At 43.7% G+C, this 16,870-nt stretch overlaps 1 protein-coding gene across 2 annotated transcripts in view; it reads right to left on the bottom strand.

Annotated features, from left to right (window-relative positions):
* Positions 1–991: 991 nt before the first annotated feature.
* Positions 992–16,870, bottom strand: part of furinb (furin (paired basic amino acid cleaving enzyme) b) — a 66,315-nt gene continuing 50,436 nt past the window's right edge. The window contains exons 8-16 of one of the 2 annotated variants that reach the window (XM_079162994.1): positions 14,786–14,958; positions 11,681–11,893; positions 10,001–10,101; positions 8,158–8,261; positions 6,826–6,943; positions 6,308–6,487; positions 5,976–6,103; positions 5,308–5,436; positions 992–3,167 (exon numbers count right to left, since the gene is read on the bottom strand). In XM_079162994.1, coding sequence (XP_079019120.1) covers positions 2,464–3,167; positions 5,308–5,436; positions 5,976–6,103; positions 6,308–6,487; positions 6,826–6,943; positions 8,158–8,261; positions 10,001–10,101; positions 11,681–11,893; positions 14,786–14,958 — 1,850 coding nt within the window. In that variant the 3' untranslated portion in view covers positions 992–2,463. Of the gene's footprint in view, positions 3,168–5,307; positions 5,437–5,915; positions 6,104–6,307; positions 6,488–6,825; positions 6,944–8,157; positions 8,262–10,000; positions 10,102–11,680; positions 11,894–14,785; positions 14,959–16,870 lie in introns of both variants that reach the window. The other variant, XM_079162993.1, reaches the window with a different exon arrangement.

Consider the following 16,870-nt stretch of genomic DNA (forward strand, 5'->3'; position numbering starts at 1 on the left):
TGTGTGTGTGTGTGTGTGTGTGTGTGTGTGTGTGTGTGTGTGTGTGTGTGTGTGTGTGTGTGTGTGTGTGGGAAGTGATGCCTGTGGTGGCACCCGGGGGACGCCCAGCCTCTGCATTTTACTCTGCTGGTGCCGACTGTGTTCCTTATCCATGAGCATCAGATTCAGCACAAACACCAATAAGGTTTGACTAGCTGGAATAATGAGACTGATCTGAATGTGAAATCAGCTAACGGGGCTCTTGTTCTCTTAATTAATCTAATATTTCTTGTTGCCAAGCCCTTTAGTGGGCATCGTTGTTCAGACAATGAGCGCTAATTAATCCAGGCTAAAGGGTATACATCAAAGAACCAACGAAAACCAGCTCACAGACGCATGTAATTATTAGGAGACACAAGACTTTTAAACCCATCCACTTTTTGAACTACATGAGCCAATACACGCACACTGTTATTTCCACACATACGGCTTATATAATAGGAAGCATGGCGCATCCGAGGGGCACTGAATTGTGCAGCCAGTTCTCCCGGCAGATCTAATTATGGAGCACAGAATGAATGTACCTTCACCCATGAACCCAGTTACCTGCCTCTGTAGAGGGTGTTACAGAAGAAAAGCTGCTAATGAACAACGCTGCTACCAGCTGGCATTGTTTCCCCATGTGCATACAAACATCTTCCATTTATATTAATTTAAACTTTCAGGGGCCGGCATATTGAAACTTGAGAAACTTGTTTCTTAAGGGCCTTTGGGGAAGGAAGCACGCTCACCGACCACCGGAGAGTATTGAGAAGAAAACAGAATGCTGGCACCCTGTTAAAGCCAAATGCCCGGAGTGAAGGAAACACACTTTCGACAATGATATACGACCGCGAACAAGCCATGAACCATCTGCTCTCTCGGTTGGTGTTTGTGAGTCAGGGGCTAGGTTTCAGATGCCTAAAACCCTAAAAGTTTTCAAATCTGGCAGTTAAGACACAGACAGTCCATCTATGCAACAGCTAGTACTTTTATTCCAGCATGAAACTGATCTCCAAAATATCAACATCCATTGTCAGTTAAATAAAAAAGTATATAAAACAAACGTAGAAAATGCGATACAAGATCTCATTACTTAAATCACTGTAATCATTCTGCCCTTCGGATCGAAAGGCTTTGATTCAACTTGCGTAGCGGCGAGTCTACACTGTTGCGCAATAAAGCATGTGTTTGTCTTTCGATGTATGGCGCTCACAATAAAGAGGAGAAGAGCTTCACCCTGATGAAGACGTCCTGGTAGAGAAGCCCCAAAATCAATATATGCTCCGTGGGGGAAAATGAAAAGAAAATGATCTAATTTCTTACCAGCAGAAACCTGGAGGGAAAATGTTGTAAAGGTCAGCCGAGCAGTTATAGTGTTATTTTCATTTCATTCAGAAACAGTGTTACTTTACTACAAGTCAATGAGATTTTGAGTCTACGCTGCGGTGGCAATCCCCGCTGAGCATTGATTGAAAACAGAGCATCCTCCACAGTCTCTCGCTCATCAAACAGCCAGCAGGATGTTTTATCATGCTGTCCCAGTGCGCTGCAGAAATCTTCCATTTAAAGTTTTCTTACTATTAATGAATAGCGTCTCAACTTCATGACCGCTGGCCCACAATCTGCCAGGAACATGATCAAATACAACGGCAATGCTGCTGCCGATGGCCAGGTGTTTGTGTTGATGACAAACCAATGCATATTTGGGGACAGTAATGCACTCAACTGGCTTAGAGGAGCAGTTTACTTGTCACAGAAAGTACTACTCGGCCTGTTAGGGTTGTACAACGTTCTTCCGTAGTTCTGGAGGAGCTTTGACAAGTCTGAAACAATAACACTAATGATGTCACCGGGGTTCTTTTGAGCTCTGATTGGTTATTGGGCTGGCAGACTCAAATCTTTTTCAGGAACTGGGGGGTGTGGAGCTTGAAAATCATGGGCATTTAACAGGCAGAGCGGCTCTAATAGGCAGATGTAGGATTCGTGGTATTTTAACTACACGTGGGACTAAAAGCCAGGACGTCTCGGCCTCGGCTGCTTTGAGTTCGATTTCTCTTGTAAATGCCTCAAACTTTATTGGGGTGCGATACTTAGTTTGTGGAATACTCCCTTTGACAAACTGGACAAAATATGGTCAAGCAGGTCATTAAACAAAAAATAAATAAATAACACAGTTGCATAACACCTCAAATTGGTGACAAAGAGTCAAATGCATAATGAATACATCTGATATTAATCAAATAAGATCAATCAACAAATGTTAATAAATACATACAAAACAAATGGCTCTTTAATGCATTTGGATGGGGTGCTGATGGGACAGCAAGGCCTGCGTTTTGTGTGATTCTCTTTCTGGTATCAGCTCTACACAGTCAGATCTAAATGCTGATGAGACCCAGGGTGCCGTGATGTCAGACACCACAACAGCAGATGCAGGTTCAGCTAGATCGAGCTCTGGGTCTTGATAAAAGCTGTCCTCTCGCCGTGACCGTCCGTTTCCTCGCTGTCTGATTCAGACTGGTAGGCGATCATGTCCTCATCCCCCCACACAGTGGGGATCCCCTTGTAGCATATCCGTGCCTTCCTCTCCCTTCCTTGGCCGCAGCCAAAACTGCAGCCCATCCGCACCCCCGTCTCTGAATACACAGAGGGCAGTTTGGTCCTCCAGCCCAAAGAAGCAGCGCCTGAGCGCATCTGCAGCAGGAAGAAGACCCCGACGAAGGCAGCCAGGATGAAGGCACAGCTGAGCACGGCAACGACCGCAGGCAGCTGCGTGGACGGAGCGACACTGAGCCCCGGAGGTTCCTCGCCTCCTCCGCTGTCGTCCGCTGCTGTTGGGATCTCCCCCTCTGGCTGGGCTCTGTCAACCTGGAGGCCCCCAACTAGTGGGGATTTGCGCTGGACCTGGTTCTGGTGCAGGCAGGAGGTGAGAACTAGGTGGCTGTGAGGCGGGCAGGACAGGCAGTTTGTAGGGCCGGCGCCAGAGCAGGTGAGGCAGGCGGGGTTGCACGGTAGGCAGGCCTGGACAGAGGACAAGTCCACCCAGTTCTCCAGGGAGAGGTTGAGGAGCTGGGGGCCCGAGGTGAAGCCCGGCGGACACAACTTCACACAACCCTGGAGGAAGAGGGAGAAGCCGGGGCTGCACTCTGGATGCAGCGTGGGAGATGAAAGCATAAGGGCGGTTAAGTCTCACACATTCCAATAAAAAAGCACACTATAAAAATGGCAGTTGCTTTTTTTTGTTGCACCAACAGTCACAAAAATGTTCAGTTTACAACAGTGTAATAGAGTGAAAACCAGCAATTTTGAAAAGCTAGAACCATGTAATGTTTGGTATTTTTTGCTTGAAAGATAAGAAAGGATCAATCAATTATCACAGCAGTTCATTTTCTGATCAATTAATAGACTAATCTTTTCATCCCTAATTTATCTTTTATTTCTGTTGGAAAACAGAGAGATCAGAGATTGTCCAAATAGAAACTAATTTATTTGAGTGTTAACAGTACGAGTAAGAATAGTTACTGTTAATAGCAGTTGAAAGAACTGCTAAAATCTGAATTAAAAAAAAAGAAAATCCATTTAAACCCAAGTTACTATTAATTTATCTGTTTAAAAAACGATATTCTTTATATTTGTGGAATTATCTGCTTGCCTTCACTTTGAAACAGAAAGACATTTGCACTTTCAGCTGATCTCCTGTGCACTGAATAAAGATTCATGTTCATTTGTTAATAATATAAATTATCACCAAATTAAAAAGTCCTTTCTAGGAACCTTTGACTTCCATGGTCCTGTAAAAAAAAGTGTAAACACCAACTCTTGAAATGTATTTTTTAGATAAAGTATGGAGAAGTCTGAACTAATCAAGAAGCGTTTGAACACTTCCTCTGCCTTTCAGTGCGGGAGTCGTCCTCCTGAACAGTTGTTGACAATGTGCACCTCTCACACTGACGCAGTGTTAATCTCCCCTGCTGCTTCTCCATACGTCCCACACTCCGACTCAAACTAATACGGCATATGGCAATGTGCATATTCATAGTTTGCGGGTAAACAAATGCAAAAGAAGCTTATTAACAGACAATCAGTATTCACAACATTTGCTTTCACAATTTGAAATACCCAACACAGTCTGAGCAAAAGCCTGTATTATAAGATTTAGTGCAGTGCCCGTTCCAAGAGCATGCCCATCAAAACATCCTAAAAAACTTTTTACAGCTCGGGCCAGAGATTTTTATGGACAGGGGTGGCAGAAAAACAGATTTGAACACAATTCAAAATGGCGGAAAATCAATCCGGAAGCAATAGGGCGAGGTTTATGTGGATGGATTCGTCAGGAACCACAAAATCCAGGAAAAACTATTATTTGATTTTTGAAACTGATGATTCACAGTTACAGGCCAAAACACAAGTCCGGCGTTATTGAGCCACATTCTGGCCAAATTGCACCACAATCGAAAATGCTCGTCTGTGGGGTCCCCGGCAATACACCCGCCGAGTGTGAAGTAGATCAGACGAACTGCTCTCCCGATATGGAAAGGACGTAGCCACAGACACACATACAGAGACTCCTTGCTTCAAAGTGAAATATTATAGGCTACTGACTTTTTATGAGCTACTATTATGAGATACTATAATTTGTTATGACATTATAAAGAAATATTACACCAGGACTTTTCTGTGACTTTTTAATAACATACTATACAATGATTTTGTACACAGTATACTATGAGTTTTTTTTACGACATTTTAAATGACATACTACTCATTGAGTTTTTATTATATTTTAATGACATACTGTAGTATGACTCTTTCATGCATTTGAGTTGGAGGGGCCAGCTATAGCAAAACTGTATAATATCAAACATCCAAAAGAGTTACTTTGTCCAGATTGGTCCAGAGATGTTCCGCTCTAAATTTGGTGATGATTGTTCACAATTTGTAGGAAGAGTAGTAGTAGAATTAGACACAATTCAAAGTGGCGGACAATAGCTAGCCACAATTGGGCGTGGTTTGTCAAGATAGATTTGTCTGGACTTTTTAAAAAATAATCTTAAGGCTCAAAAGTTAAAGGCCCAAACTGAACAAATTGAACCATCTTCAACACTGCACGTCTCTGGGTCCCAAAGAAAACAGCATCGAATTAACGGTTCTTAAGATATGCGAAGGACAAACCCACACAGACAGACAGACAAAGATTCCTTGCTCTATACTGTGTGCCACCTCCAACACAAAAGAGCCCATTCCACATTCCTGTTCAAAGTTTATGTGAAGCCTGAATGATCTCACCAATACAGATCTGCTGGGCATCAAAGGTCTTGCAGCTGTTGTTGGACGGCCGAGGGAAGTCAGATGAGGAGGGGTTGACGACGCTGGGTCCAGTACCCCACAGGATGAGGATGAACTGACTTAACACAACTGAGAGAGGGAAAGAGAGAGAGAGAGAATATCAAAGTAACACCTCTCAGAGAGGGAACAGTGTGAACTAGCTGAGAAGAGGATATGGGGGTGGAAGAAAAGGAAGCGATGAGAGCGGACCAAAAACAACAGTAGAGGAGGAAAGGATGCCTTCATATCTTATTTCCCAAAGCCACACACGAATTCTAGGACTTAACGAGTCAACTCTCCTGAAAATATGCCGCTGTTAGCCTTCTGAAAGAAAATGCAGCCCGATGATTGTAATAAAAAAGTTTATAATGAAAAGTTTACCAACCACTTTCTTGCAGAAAAATATTTATCTGTCCAGCGGCTTTAGAGTTTTAATCCGCATGTGCTTCTGAGAGATGCTGCCCTCTGGTACCAAAAATGGTATAAACTGAATCTTTTGAGAGATACAGAAAGACGGGAACCGAGCAGAGGCTAATTTGAGAAGCGTGAAAATATGCAGGAGGATTTACAATGGGGAAGTGCATGCCGGCACGAATGTAGGTTTGATGTGATGTGACCAGGCGGGTTACCGAAGTCTCGTCCATTAGCTGCTACATTTTCTATTTCCAGTGTCCATTCCCCTTGAGGATCCTCGTCCCACGAGTGCGTGGTCATAAAGGCCCAGTCGTTGAACCCCTCAGAGGAGAAGTCATTGGGCCTGAGAGAAAAGGGGGAGATGAAGTGTTAGTGCTATTTTTTCTAAAGGTAGAATGCAGTTTTTCCCAGACAGTATACTTGTGGGAGTATCTGTGCACAGATAAAACCAAGGTGCACAATGTGTTTGTCTGTGTGTGTAAAAGAAAGAGATTTATACCATGGCCCGGCTTGCTTGGTGTGTATAGTGGTGTATTTTACTGTGTACCTGGGAAACAGCAAGGTGGAGTGTGTGCCCAGTGGGCTGATGAGATGAATGGCCAATTTTCCTCTCTGGTTGTGGGAGAGAGTGAGGCGAGCCTGAACATGTTCCACAGAGTTGACGTACTCCGGTCGTCCCCAGCAGGCATCCACGCTCTTGCTGAACACCAGCTTGCTCCCGATGTCTCTGCAGGTTTGACGAGTGGAGGGGAAGGTGGTTAATGTTGTGTGGCTACAGACAATAGCGCCGTACTACAAATCTACATGAATGTCCCAGCTCCAAGGAGAAGACAGTGACATCGATCAGGCTGAGCAGGATGATAGAACAGCAAGTGCTCATTATGAGACTAAACACACACGCACACACACACACACACACACACGCACACACACACACACACACACACACACACACACACACACACACACACACACACACACACACACACACACACACACACACACACACACACACACACACACACACACACACACACACACGCAGCTTCAAGTCAACCTTCTGACCTTGGTTCTGCAAGCATGGTGTGAACACACTGATGCTGTGGTCCCACTGTGGTCCAGTTCTGTGCCAAAGCCACCATGACACCTGCATCCAAAAGCCCATAGCCGTACGAATGACTCACTGTGGGGAAAGAAGACAGGAGAGATAAAGAGAGTGACAGGTTGGTGGGCGGCAACGATGAGATAAACATCACAGAAAGAGAAATAACTGTCAAGTCAACAATCCACTCTTTACTGTTAATTACAATCCTGCGCAGAAATTCAGTTGCTTCAGTTATTCAAATCAGATTCAGGCATCCCTTTCTGCTAATCTAGTCAAAAATATACCGTATATATTTATTTTTGTAAATGTTAATTTGTTTTTGTTATTGAAAGGAACAAAAAAAGTTCTTGAGGAAATATCAGAAACACTCCTTTTCGTCTCAGCCAGCTGGAGCGCCTTGCACCGTCGTGAGCAGACAGTATGTCGTTAACAGTGCTGTTGAAGGGTCAGGACTGCACCAGCATGTAAATGGACCATAAGGATATTGGCAGATGGGTTCACATGCTGTTTGCTGTGCTACAGCTTACCAGTTTCTTTTTTTGTTATCTGGGCTTGAAAATGACTTCAGCTGTGCACTTTTCCATATTTCATATGTTTTTGTTTGGACATGGGACATGAAGTGGGTTCACGTTTGTGAGTTAGATGAGACTTAAGCAGGAACGCTAATGTGGGTGGTTGTTCAGAATCGGTTGGTCTTGTGTTGTGTAGCAGGCTGCAGTCTTGCTCAGTGTGCCTAACAGCGCTGTCTATGACAAAACATTGACGTTGCGGATTATGCAAATATGGTTTCAAATGAAGCCATCATGAAAAATATAAAAATAAAGGACAACACAGGAGGAGTGATTTACAGAGAATATGTTGTGGCAGACAAAAACATGCAAAAAAAAAAAAAAAACTATAACCCTACTGGCAATCAGAGTGGAGGCAAAACAGCCAATAACAAATTATAAATTTTTTCCAAACTTTTCGACTGAAATTGTGGCATGCTGTAACACTTTGTCAAGTTGGTTGAGCATACAGAGACCGGAGGGCGCACAGAGCACAGACGTTGAGAGGACGGGTCTCCAAGGACTTTGGAAGCAAGTTTGAAACTGAGTGAGAGGGTATTATTGTGCGCGCATGTGCACAATATTGAACAATTTACTGCGCACAGCATAGAGTTATATCATATAAATAAATATTATTATATAATGCATGTGCTCACAAAGTCCCATTGCGTGCCCAGGATGGAAGCACAAATACTACGCCATACAATACCATCTGTGCATATTTTTGGACTAGCCATCCTCTACCTCTGCGTCCCACTCCGTTGGTCTTCCAGTCTCCGGCGCTGAGGTGTCCGGGCCGGGACGTTCTCACCACCAGGTGCTGCATGTCCCTCCAGGTCAGGTTCATACTGCAGAGATACAGGAAGGAAAGCAGAGTAACCGTGCTGTCTTTCTGTAATGTAATAGCCAAAAGCTATTACTTTCCACATTATGTGCACTTTTTGGAAAAAAAAAAACTGGTTTCGCTGACCTCGACTGTACGACAATACAGTAGAGGAAATGTGAGGAGCTGTGGGATATGGAAAAGGTCAAGAGTCTGTAGACACACATGAAATAGGATCCACCTGAGACATACATTTCTGAAAAATTATACTGAGGTGTAGAGGAAGCCCTGAGGAATATGTCAACCATAACAAAGGTATGGGCTCACATTATGGTTTTAACACCGGTGATAAACTCCAGTATTAAAGGTACATCATAACCTATTGTGTTGAAAGGTCGGGGAACACAGTAAAACAGTGGATACAACAATGTGAGGGACTGTGTCTAGACCTCTCTGTAATGATAGTTTGTAATGAGGTCTGGGACTGGGGGATGAGGTCACCTTCCAACAGTAGAAGCCCAATAAAAACGTGTGTTTTTTTTTTATAGAGATTTATTCAGAGGCACGGCAGGGAAGCATTCAGACGAAAAAGCCCCGTGAGTTACCAACGATGAGAAAACGGCTCTGTGGTTTAAGATAATGCTCGCCGAGTGCAGCGCCACACTAGGCAGATATAGAAACGGGATTGCACGTCACCTCTGCCACTCTCCGTATCAGCATTCACATCTCACATCCTCTCATGTGTTGTTAATGGACAGGATCCCATGCTCCCCCCCCCCCACACACCCACTCAATGTCACCCCAGCCAAGAGCGAAGGGGGAAAATAAAATAATAAAACGACAGAAAGCCAAAACACTCTGCCTATTAAATGATTCCATCTCTGTGAATTCCTGTGTGGTCCCAGCCTGATAAACTAGCTACCCTGTTATTACGGCTGCCTGTCAGGAGAACATGCTGACTCTACTGTGCTGGTAGAAGTGAGAGATAATCTTAGCGGTGTAAACTTTAGGTCTGTCAGTCAGCGCCCTTCTCTCATGATATACCAGGTGACAGTGCTGAGATAAACCTGGGTACGCCGAGTATGTATACCTAAACTGAAACCTGCGTTTGTGAGGCAATACTGGATTTGGTTTTCGACACCTGTCAGGTATGTGCTAATGTGATAATGAAGCAAATTACGCAGAGCGGAGGACGGCCGACTGATAAGAGGCGTTAACATGCCGCAAGATATAACTGAAGATACGAGCAAAATGGAGAACACATTAGCGCTGCTGACAGAAACTTGGATTCCGACACCTGGAGTCCTGAGTGAGCGATAATGAGAGACGTTCTCCGGTTTAAAGTCTTCACGGCCAGCCCTACAGGTATTCAGATGTCTGTGTGCACTGCAGCTGCTGACTTGTCTAATTAACTGATTATCAAAAGCTTAATTTGCTGAGGAAAGAATTTCTGGGCTGGGAGTTAGGCCAACGCCTAATTAAAAAGAATCTGCATTTCATGGGTTGAAAATGGCTCAGCACGGTATCTACCGTTTTAAATGAGTCTTTTAAGGCCAATGCTGACAACGACTGGTTAGGACTTAACCTATGTCATGAACATTATACGATACGTTGTGAACGCCCTCTAATCGGAGCAGTCACTGAGAAACTTTTGCTTCACACATCAGCGCCACCCCATGCTTAGTGTAAAAACCAAATGCCTACAGGGTTGACTATAAAAGTAGCTCTACTATAGGAGGCGGTTGTGTCGTTTTTTTAACTCACTTGGCCTCCAGAGCCAGAGCAATGATCCCAGCAGCCAGCGGGGCAGAGGCGGACGTCCCCGTGTGAGAGTCTGTGCATTTTTGCCTCAGGTCTGTGGTCACCTTGGAGACAGGAGGAGAGAGAGAGAGAGAGAGAAGTGCACAGAAATACTGAAGGTTAGACACAGTTACTATGACACATTGAGTTTCCCACATCAGCGTGAGAGAAGTTCACAGTCACAGAGAGGTTAGACCGGGGACAATGGGAGCCCTGCCTGCAGCGATCGGAGGTGGGAAGGACGAGGGGGAGAGAGGGGGAGAGAGAGAGAGAGAGAGAGAGAGCAAGAAGGTTCAGTCTCAGGTCTGTGGATCACCGCCAAAGGGTCACAGCCGGGGAAGTGAATGTCAGCCAAATCAGCCCAGTCAGGTCGGGTGGTGGAGAGACAGAGTATGTTGGTACTCCGCGTACACCTCTGCTTTCGGCCTCCGCCAATGCCAGAAAGCTAATGAGGCCTGTCTGGGTCACGATGGGGACATGACGGAAATGAGAAGAAAGCCAGAGGGCAAGGCGAGGTGTGAAGGTCAGGGAAAAGCTTCTTGGTTCGCAACTTTTGGCCTGACAGATTGTGGCACTAATGGCCATTATCTGAGGAAAGAAGTCTACGTGTCAGGGGAGTAAACAAGCGGAGGTGTGTGCACGCAACCGTTGGATATCAGAACTGGATAAAACAACACCGAAACACTGTCATATTTCATATGTTTTTGACTAACATCACCCATTTAGTGATTAGTCATTTATCAAGATCAAGATTTTTCAGCTTGTTTCAGTTTTAAACATTCTAAACTGAATAATTTGGGGTTTTGTACACCGACATCATCTTTTTTGCAATTTTTATTAAGGCCAGGTGAATAATTGATTATGTGAAATAAAAAAACCTACAGATTAACCAATAATGAAAATAATAGTTGCAGTCCTACACTGATGTCTGATGTTATCACAGCTACTTGTGAGTCCAAATTGGTTTTGTTTAAAAGCCCGGTCCTGGTCTGTTTGAGATTTGACAGTCAATACAAACAAAATGTACCAAACACAAAAATCTGACAAAGGGAACATAAATCCTCATTTTGGACAAAGGAAAGCTGTATGAACTCACCGATACAACAAATAGCAGCTTCTGACTACCAAAGCAACAATACAACAGCTGTCGTACATTTCAGAATGACTTCAATTTCATCTATTTGATGAGTTGTGTCTGCTCGCCTGCAGCCGGCCCCTAGTGTATTTTGAAGGAAATGGCAGATTTATGGTTTCTTTTATGTTATTCTCTGTCCCCGAGGCAAGTCTTTCTTCAGCAGACAAGCAGCTTGAAGGAAGCATGTGGCATCTCTCATTGTCTGTCAGCTTTGCTCACTGTATGTTTCACATCAGTCACTCTGATTTTGACAGCTTGATGCCCATTTTTGATTTTCCAGAGATGAGATTAATGTGTACGTACAGTTGAAAAGGTTTCATTTCGGATGTACCAGCATACATTTTTGGCTGACTAAGAAGGCCGTCGCAAAGTACGAGGCACATGTATATTTGTGCAACGCTGACATTTACAGATTAAAAAGTATAAAAACAATCCTACACAAAATCTGAGATGTTCAAAGTGTGTCTGTGTGTGTGTGTGTGTGTGTGTGTGTGTGTGTGTACACCCACTATCTGTTTCTCCCCAGGGTTTCCAGAGCTGAAGGTAGTAGCGAGGGTGGAAGAGCAGGGCTCGCTGTACCACGGCACGTTGCCGGACTGCGTGGTGCTGCTGATGGAAAGGGTGTAAATGCTGTTGGTGTAGCCGTCACAGTTACAGCTGTCCTGCTCCCGGCCACCATTACCGGAGGCCCACACAAAGATGGAGCCTTGTCCGCCGCGGCCCTGCGGTACAGAAGCACACAAGCGTTAACGTTCATAGAGTCAGGCACAGAATAAGTTTAGAGAGAGAGAGACTAACAAGAATTGGTTGAAGTGTGAAACATTGCCTTTGACAAAGACGTTTGTCTGACTGCTTAAACACTTTGTCACTTGCGTGCTTTCGCTCAGAAGCAGTGAACCGCTGTAGGCACAACTCTTATTAATACATCATAATGTCAGGCGACTTATTGCGGCAGAACAGCAGATAACAAACAGAAGAAATGTAATTACGAAATCTACTCAAGCGGAATATAATTTAGGGGAAAGATGAATGACAACATGATATCTGGCAGTGAGACTGTATGCTCCTGACACACACACACACACACACACACACACACACAGTATGAGACGCACATTTGGTCCGGTTCGGGGTGGACTTGCCAACAGGAGGCTGGCAACATTTTAGCAAAGTAACAAAGGGTGTCGTTTGTCAACGCAGGAACATTGCTAAGATTAGATGTTTTTTTTTGTTCCAAGACACACAAAACATTTTACGCATTTGTCTCCAGCTGATTAGGTTACTGCAACTCTGTAATCGCTGAAATGCCCCAGAATTTTGTTGGCACATCTCAATTTCAGCATTTCGTCCTGCTCTAGTTACCTATGACCTTCAGAATTTATTTTTAAAGTTTTACTGCTTATTTGTATGGCACTGGTTGGTCCGCACTGTTGACCTTTTCTCTCTTACTACACAGCTGATTTCTGCTTGAGGTCTGCACACCAGTTGTTGTCCCCCGGGGTTCAGCTGGAGACAGAGGGCAGAAGAGCATCTGCAGTCAGGGCGGTGAAGCGCTGAAATAGCCTCTGGATGGAGGAGAACCTCAGTGCCCATTTGTTCAAATTATAAAAAGACACATTTTAAAATTGCCTTTGAATTAGTTTAACTTATGATGTAGAGTTTTATTCCGGTTTTCTTCTCTGAATAATATTCTTAGAGAGCCCTCTTCTTCTTTTTATAGCTTATTATCCCTCGGCCTTTAATTTGCACTTTTGTGAAACACTTTTTAATTGTTCTTTTTTTTTAAAAGTGAAGAATAAATATAGGTGTTATAATTATCATAATCTACTAACTTGTCACATTTCTTTTCAGCATTAATCACACCCTGTCATTCGAAAAATAAAAATAACATCTTTGATCAAAGTGTGAAAGCAGCAACCCAGATGCTGACATTCAGAATAAATCTGAAAGATTAAAGCATTTCTTCTACCACATACAGTTTGAACCAAGCGGGCGGATAAAATATCTTTTTTCTATAACAAAGCAATAACCCAAGAAATACATACTGGCATACTATATGATGGAGAAACAGATAAAAGAAAGCAGAGGGACGTCTTTAAAATCCCATATACAGAGAGCAGACATGATTAATCAGTTGATGGCAAACAAGACATTAAAAATGAAAGAGAAAACATATGTATACCATTTCTTTCTCCCTTCCTCTCCGTCGCCCACAGAACACAAAAAAGGAACATAAAAACAGGTGTTTGATGGAAAAAGCAGCACGAATGTTTCGCTTCTCGTCTTGTTCAAGACTGAGCTTGTCTGATTTGCTCTCTGCCTGCTGAAAAAAAATCAAAGTCCTGTCACATCATCAGTTCCAGTATTTTAGCTTTGCAGTACTGACACATTTAAAGATACCTGAATCTGTGCTTCCTTATCACTGTACAAAAGGGACCTCGTTTTCACTGAACTTCAAAAAAAGCTCATTCAGAGCTGTTTAAATAGGATTTTCCATTTCGCAAATTACTGCAAATTTGGGGGGAGAATTTCATTCTACTTAATGTGTTGAAGCTGACTGAATCATAAAACTACAGTCTTGAAGTTCTAGCTAAACCTTCCAGCCCAATTTATGACCCAACGCTGCCTTTGCTGTAGGTTACAGAGGCCAGACGATAAGACTTCGGTGCCACGGGTTATCTCACTGCCAGGAGAACACACGCTGAACCAGAAAGGCCCTGCTGTGCTGCCGTCAGGCAATTTCTCCTCACTAACACAACATGATATGTGGAGCAACTCACATTTTGGGATGTGACATATGAATCATTCTTTTCCACAGAAAAATGACTGCGGCCTTTGAAACTAACTATTGTTCTGCATCAGTGACTGCTGCTCTGATTCTTTTTTCTCCGATCTCCCATTTATCATTTAACTGTTCCGCTAACGCCTTTTGATGCAGCATGCTGACACATGAGAAATGATGACATTAGCCTAGGATAACGTGTCATACTCTCTAATGTCTTACTCGATCCAACCCTAAAGGGCTAGTCAGAGGCCAATTAACAAACTCACGTATAGGTGGAAAAAAAAAAGATTGTTTTTGCTGTTATGAGATAAATTGCTCCACATAAAAGGAACAGTTGTGTTGTGAAATACTCTTAAAGTATTTGCTTCCCTGCCAAAGGTTAGATGAGAGGATCAATACAACTCATGCCTGTGCGGTAAATATGAGCCTGCAGCTGGTTAGCTTAGCATAAAGACTGGACACAAGGGGGAAACAGCTAGCTTAGCTCCAAAAGGTAACGTAATCCACCTACCAGCACCGCTGAAGCTAAGTAATTAATGTGTAGTATCTTGTTTGTTTAATCTGCACAAAAACTGAATTGTAAATAGGAAAAATTGCCACTAAGTGTTATGAGACATGCTATGTCTTGGCTGCGACAAGTTACCAGGCTACCATCAGGAAGTTACTGGTCGTGGTGTTGTGTCTAAGTCTGCTACCCAAAAATGTCAAACAAGTACAAAGCTAAGTCAAGCCTTTAAGGAGTTGATGTGAGTTTGAAGGTGACGCAAGAAACAGGGAAGATAGTAGATTAAAAGATCAAGCTTATGTATATCTGTATGTATATACTAACCTTGGTGATTCCCTGGAGGAAAGCCTCCTTCGCCAGCTTGGCAGGGCCGTCCAGTGACTTGCCGTCGTCCTCTGGGCCCCAGCTGGCGCTATAAATGTGGATGTGCTGCGGGTTCAGGCTCAGAGAGTGGGCCTCCACCACATCTGTCACCTCCCCATCTAACATACGAACTCCTGTAAAATGAACAGGCAACGCGGCGCAGAACAGGTTCAGTGGTGAAAAGTGACGAAGAAAGAGTGACAGAATGACAGATGGTAAAGAGATAGTGAGCGTATGGATTTTAGCTTTAGATGGGTGGGGAGGTGTCAAAACTTCAGTGGAAAAACCCAGCATGAGATGACAACGAGAGGAAACGTGTCAAAAAAAGACTGAAAGAAATCGGTCAGACCGCAAATTCCCATTTTATCTTCTGCCACAAAAGACAACAACACAGAAACAAACAAAAAAAGGTGAAACAAAAGACCTCGCAGGAGAAACCAAATACTTCACAGAGTTCCAGTTTTAACGAGTAAGTGTGCAAATCTTCACTCGCAGATGCCGCTCTCATGGATATATATATTTTTTTTTACCGTCACACGTACAAAAACCCAGCTGGATGTCGAACCAAGACAGGCTAGTTCCCTAACCCCCAATGAACACACAGAAAGGACACGTATACAGACAGACCTAACAGACACAGACTGGTATAAATGAGCTGAGAGTTTACAAAGCCTTCAACAGACTGGTGTGCCCACACAGGGAGGCGCTGAATGTCACCTTTCATCATACCTGAACTAAAACCCCGTCTGAGGCTTTGAAGTGAGCACCCTCAGATCCCTCCTCTGAACATTAACGGCTGTAGAGAGGCGCGAAATGAACCGACCTCAAACAACGTCCATTACTGGGAGAAGACCACCGGACCTCAGAGGCAACCAGTGCCACTGACGACGTCCAGATTAAGACTTAAATAATCCATTCTAGGCAACCTGCCTGGAAAAAAAAACACATGCCAGAGGAGATGTAGCCACAGCGGCAATTACTCTGTTGGCATGGGGATTCACAAGTTTGAATAATAAGTAGCCTGAAAAAAATAAAATCCCTAACTGGGCTAAACATGCGACAAAAAGCCCAATGTTTGCTCAGTACATCATTATGCTCTGGCTGTATTGCAGCGGTAATGATAATCATTGTCGTAGCAATTCCCATCAACTACCCGCAGCTCGACGATTCCTTATTAAGACACTGCTGTGCGAGTTTTGCTCCAGCAAGTCAGAAGTAGCAGGTAGGAATGCAGATATGAGTGTGTGTATGAGTGTGTATGAGTGTGTGTGAGTGTGTGTGTGTGTGTGTGTGTGTGTGTGTGTGTGTGTGTGTGGAGGGAATACAGGTACAGTAGGTGAAAGGAAATGCAGAATGAGCCAAGAAGGGACAATTACAGATATTAAACTCTAATCATTGCTAAGTAAGGATACACAGGCTTCCCCCACAAACGCACGCACGCACACGCACGCACACGCACACACACCACTGGTATTTGGGAGCAAATCCCAGCTGTTTATAAACAATCCACTGACCATGTGACGTGAACAGATTCACAGAGGAGTAATTTACGAGAGCAGGGCCAATGCGCGGCTCCGTCGGGAGATGAATGGTAATGAAGACATAGAAGGAGAATTATGAGTAACATCTGTGAACGGGACTGCTCAGGGCTCCACAGGCTCCGCTGAGTCTTGTTGGCTGCCATCATGTCACTGACAGATTGTTTAGTGACAAAAGTTAGTAAAAGCCTCCTTAGAATACTTTATCAAGAGCAAACACTACGAGGAGGAAAAGAAAGAAAATAACCTTTCAGACTTAATTTGTGGTCACGTTTGATTTTAGGGAACGTCTTCTTTGTTTAATGCATATCTGCACATGCGACCAGCTGTATCACCGTTTAATCAAGAGACTGTGCTAAAGACTGTGAGTCTTATTCTGACCAGCGTTTTAGCCAGATGATTTACACAGTGGCATGAAAGGACGTCCGCTGGGTTGTGAAGTCAGTTTCATGGCATCGTCATAATTCTAAATTCACAAAGGACAAAACACTTAAAAAATGTAACTAGC

This window comes from Pholis gunnellus, assembly GCF_910591455.1.
Source record: "Pholis gunnellus genome assembly, chromosome: 7".
NCBI classification, from domain to species: domain Eukaryota; kingdom Metazoa; phylum Chordata; class Actinopteri; order Perciformes; family Pholidae; genus Pholis; species Pholis gunnellus.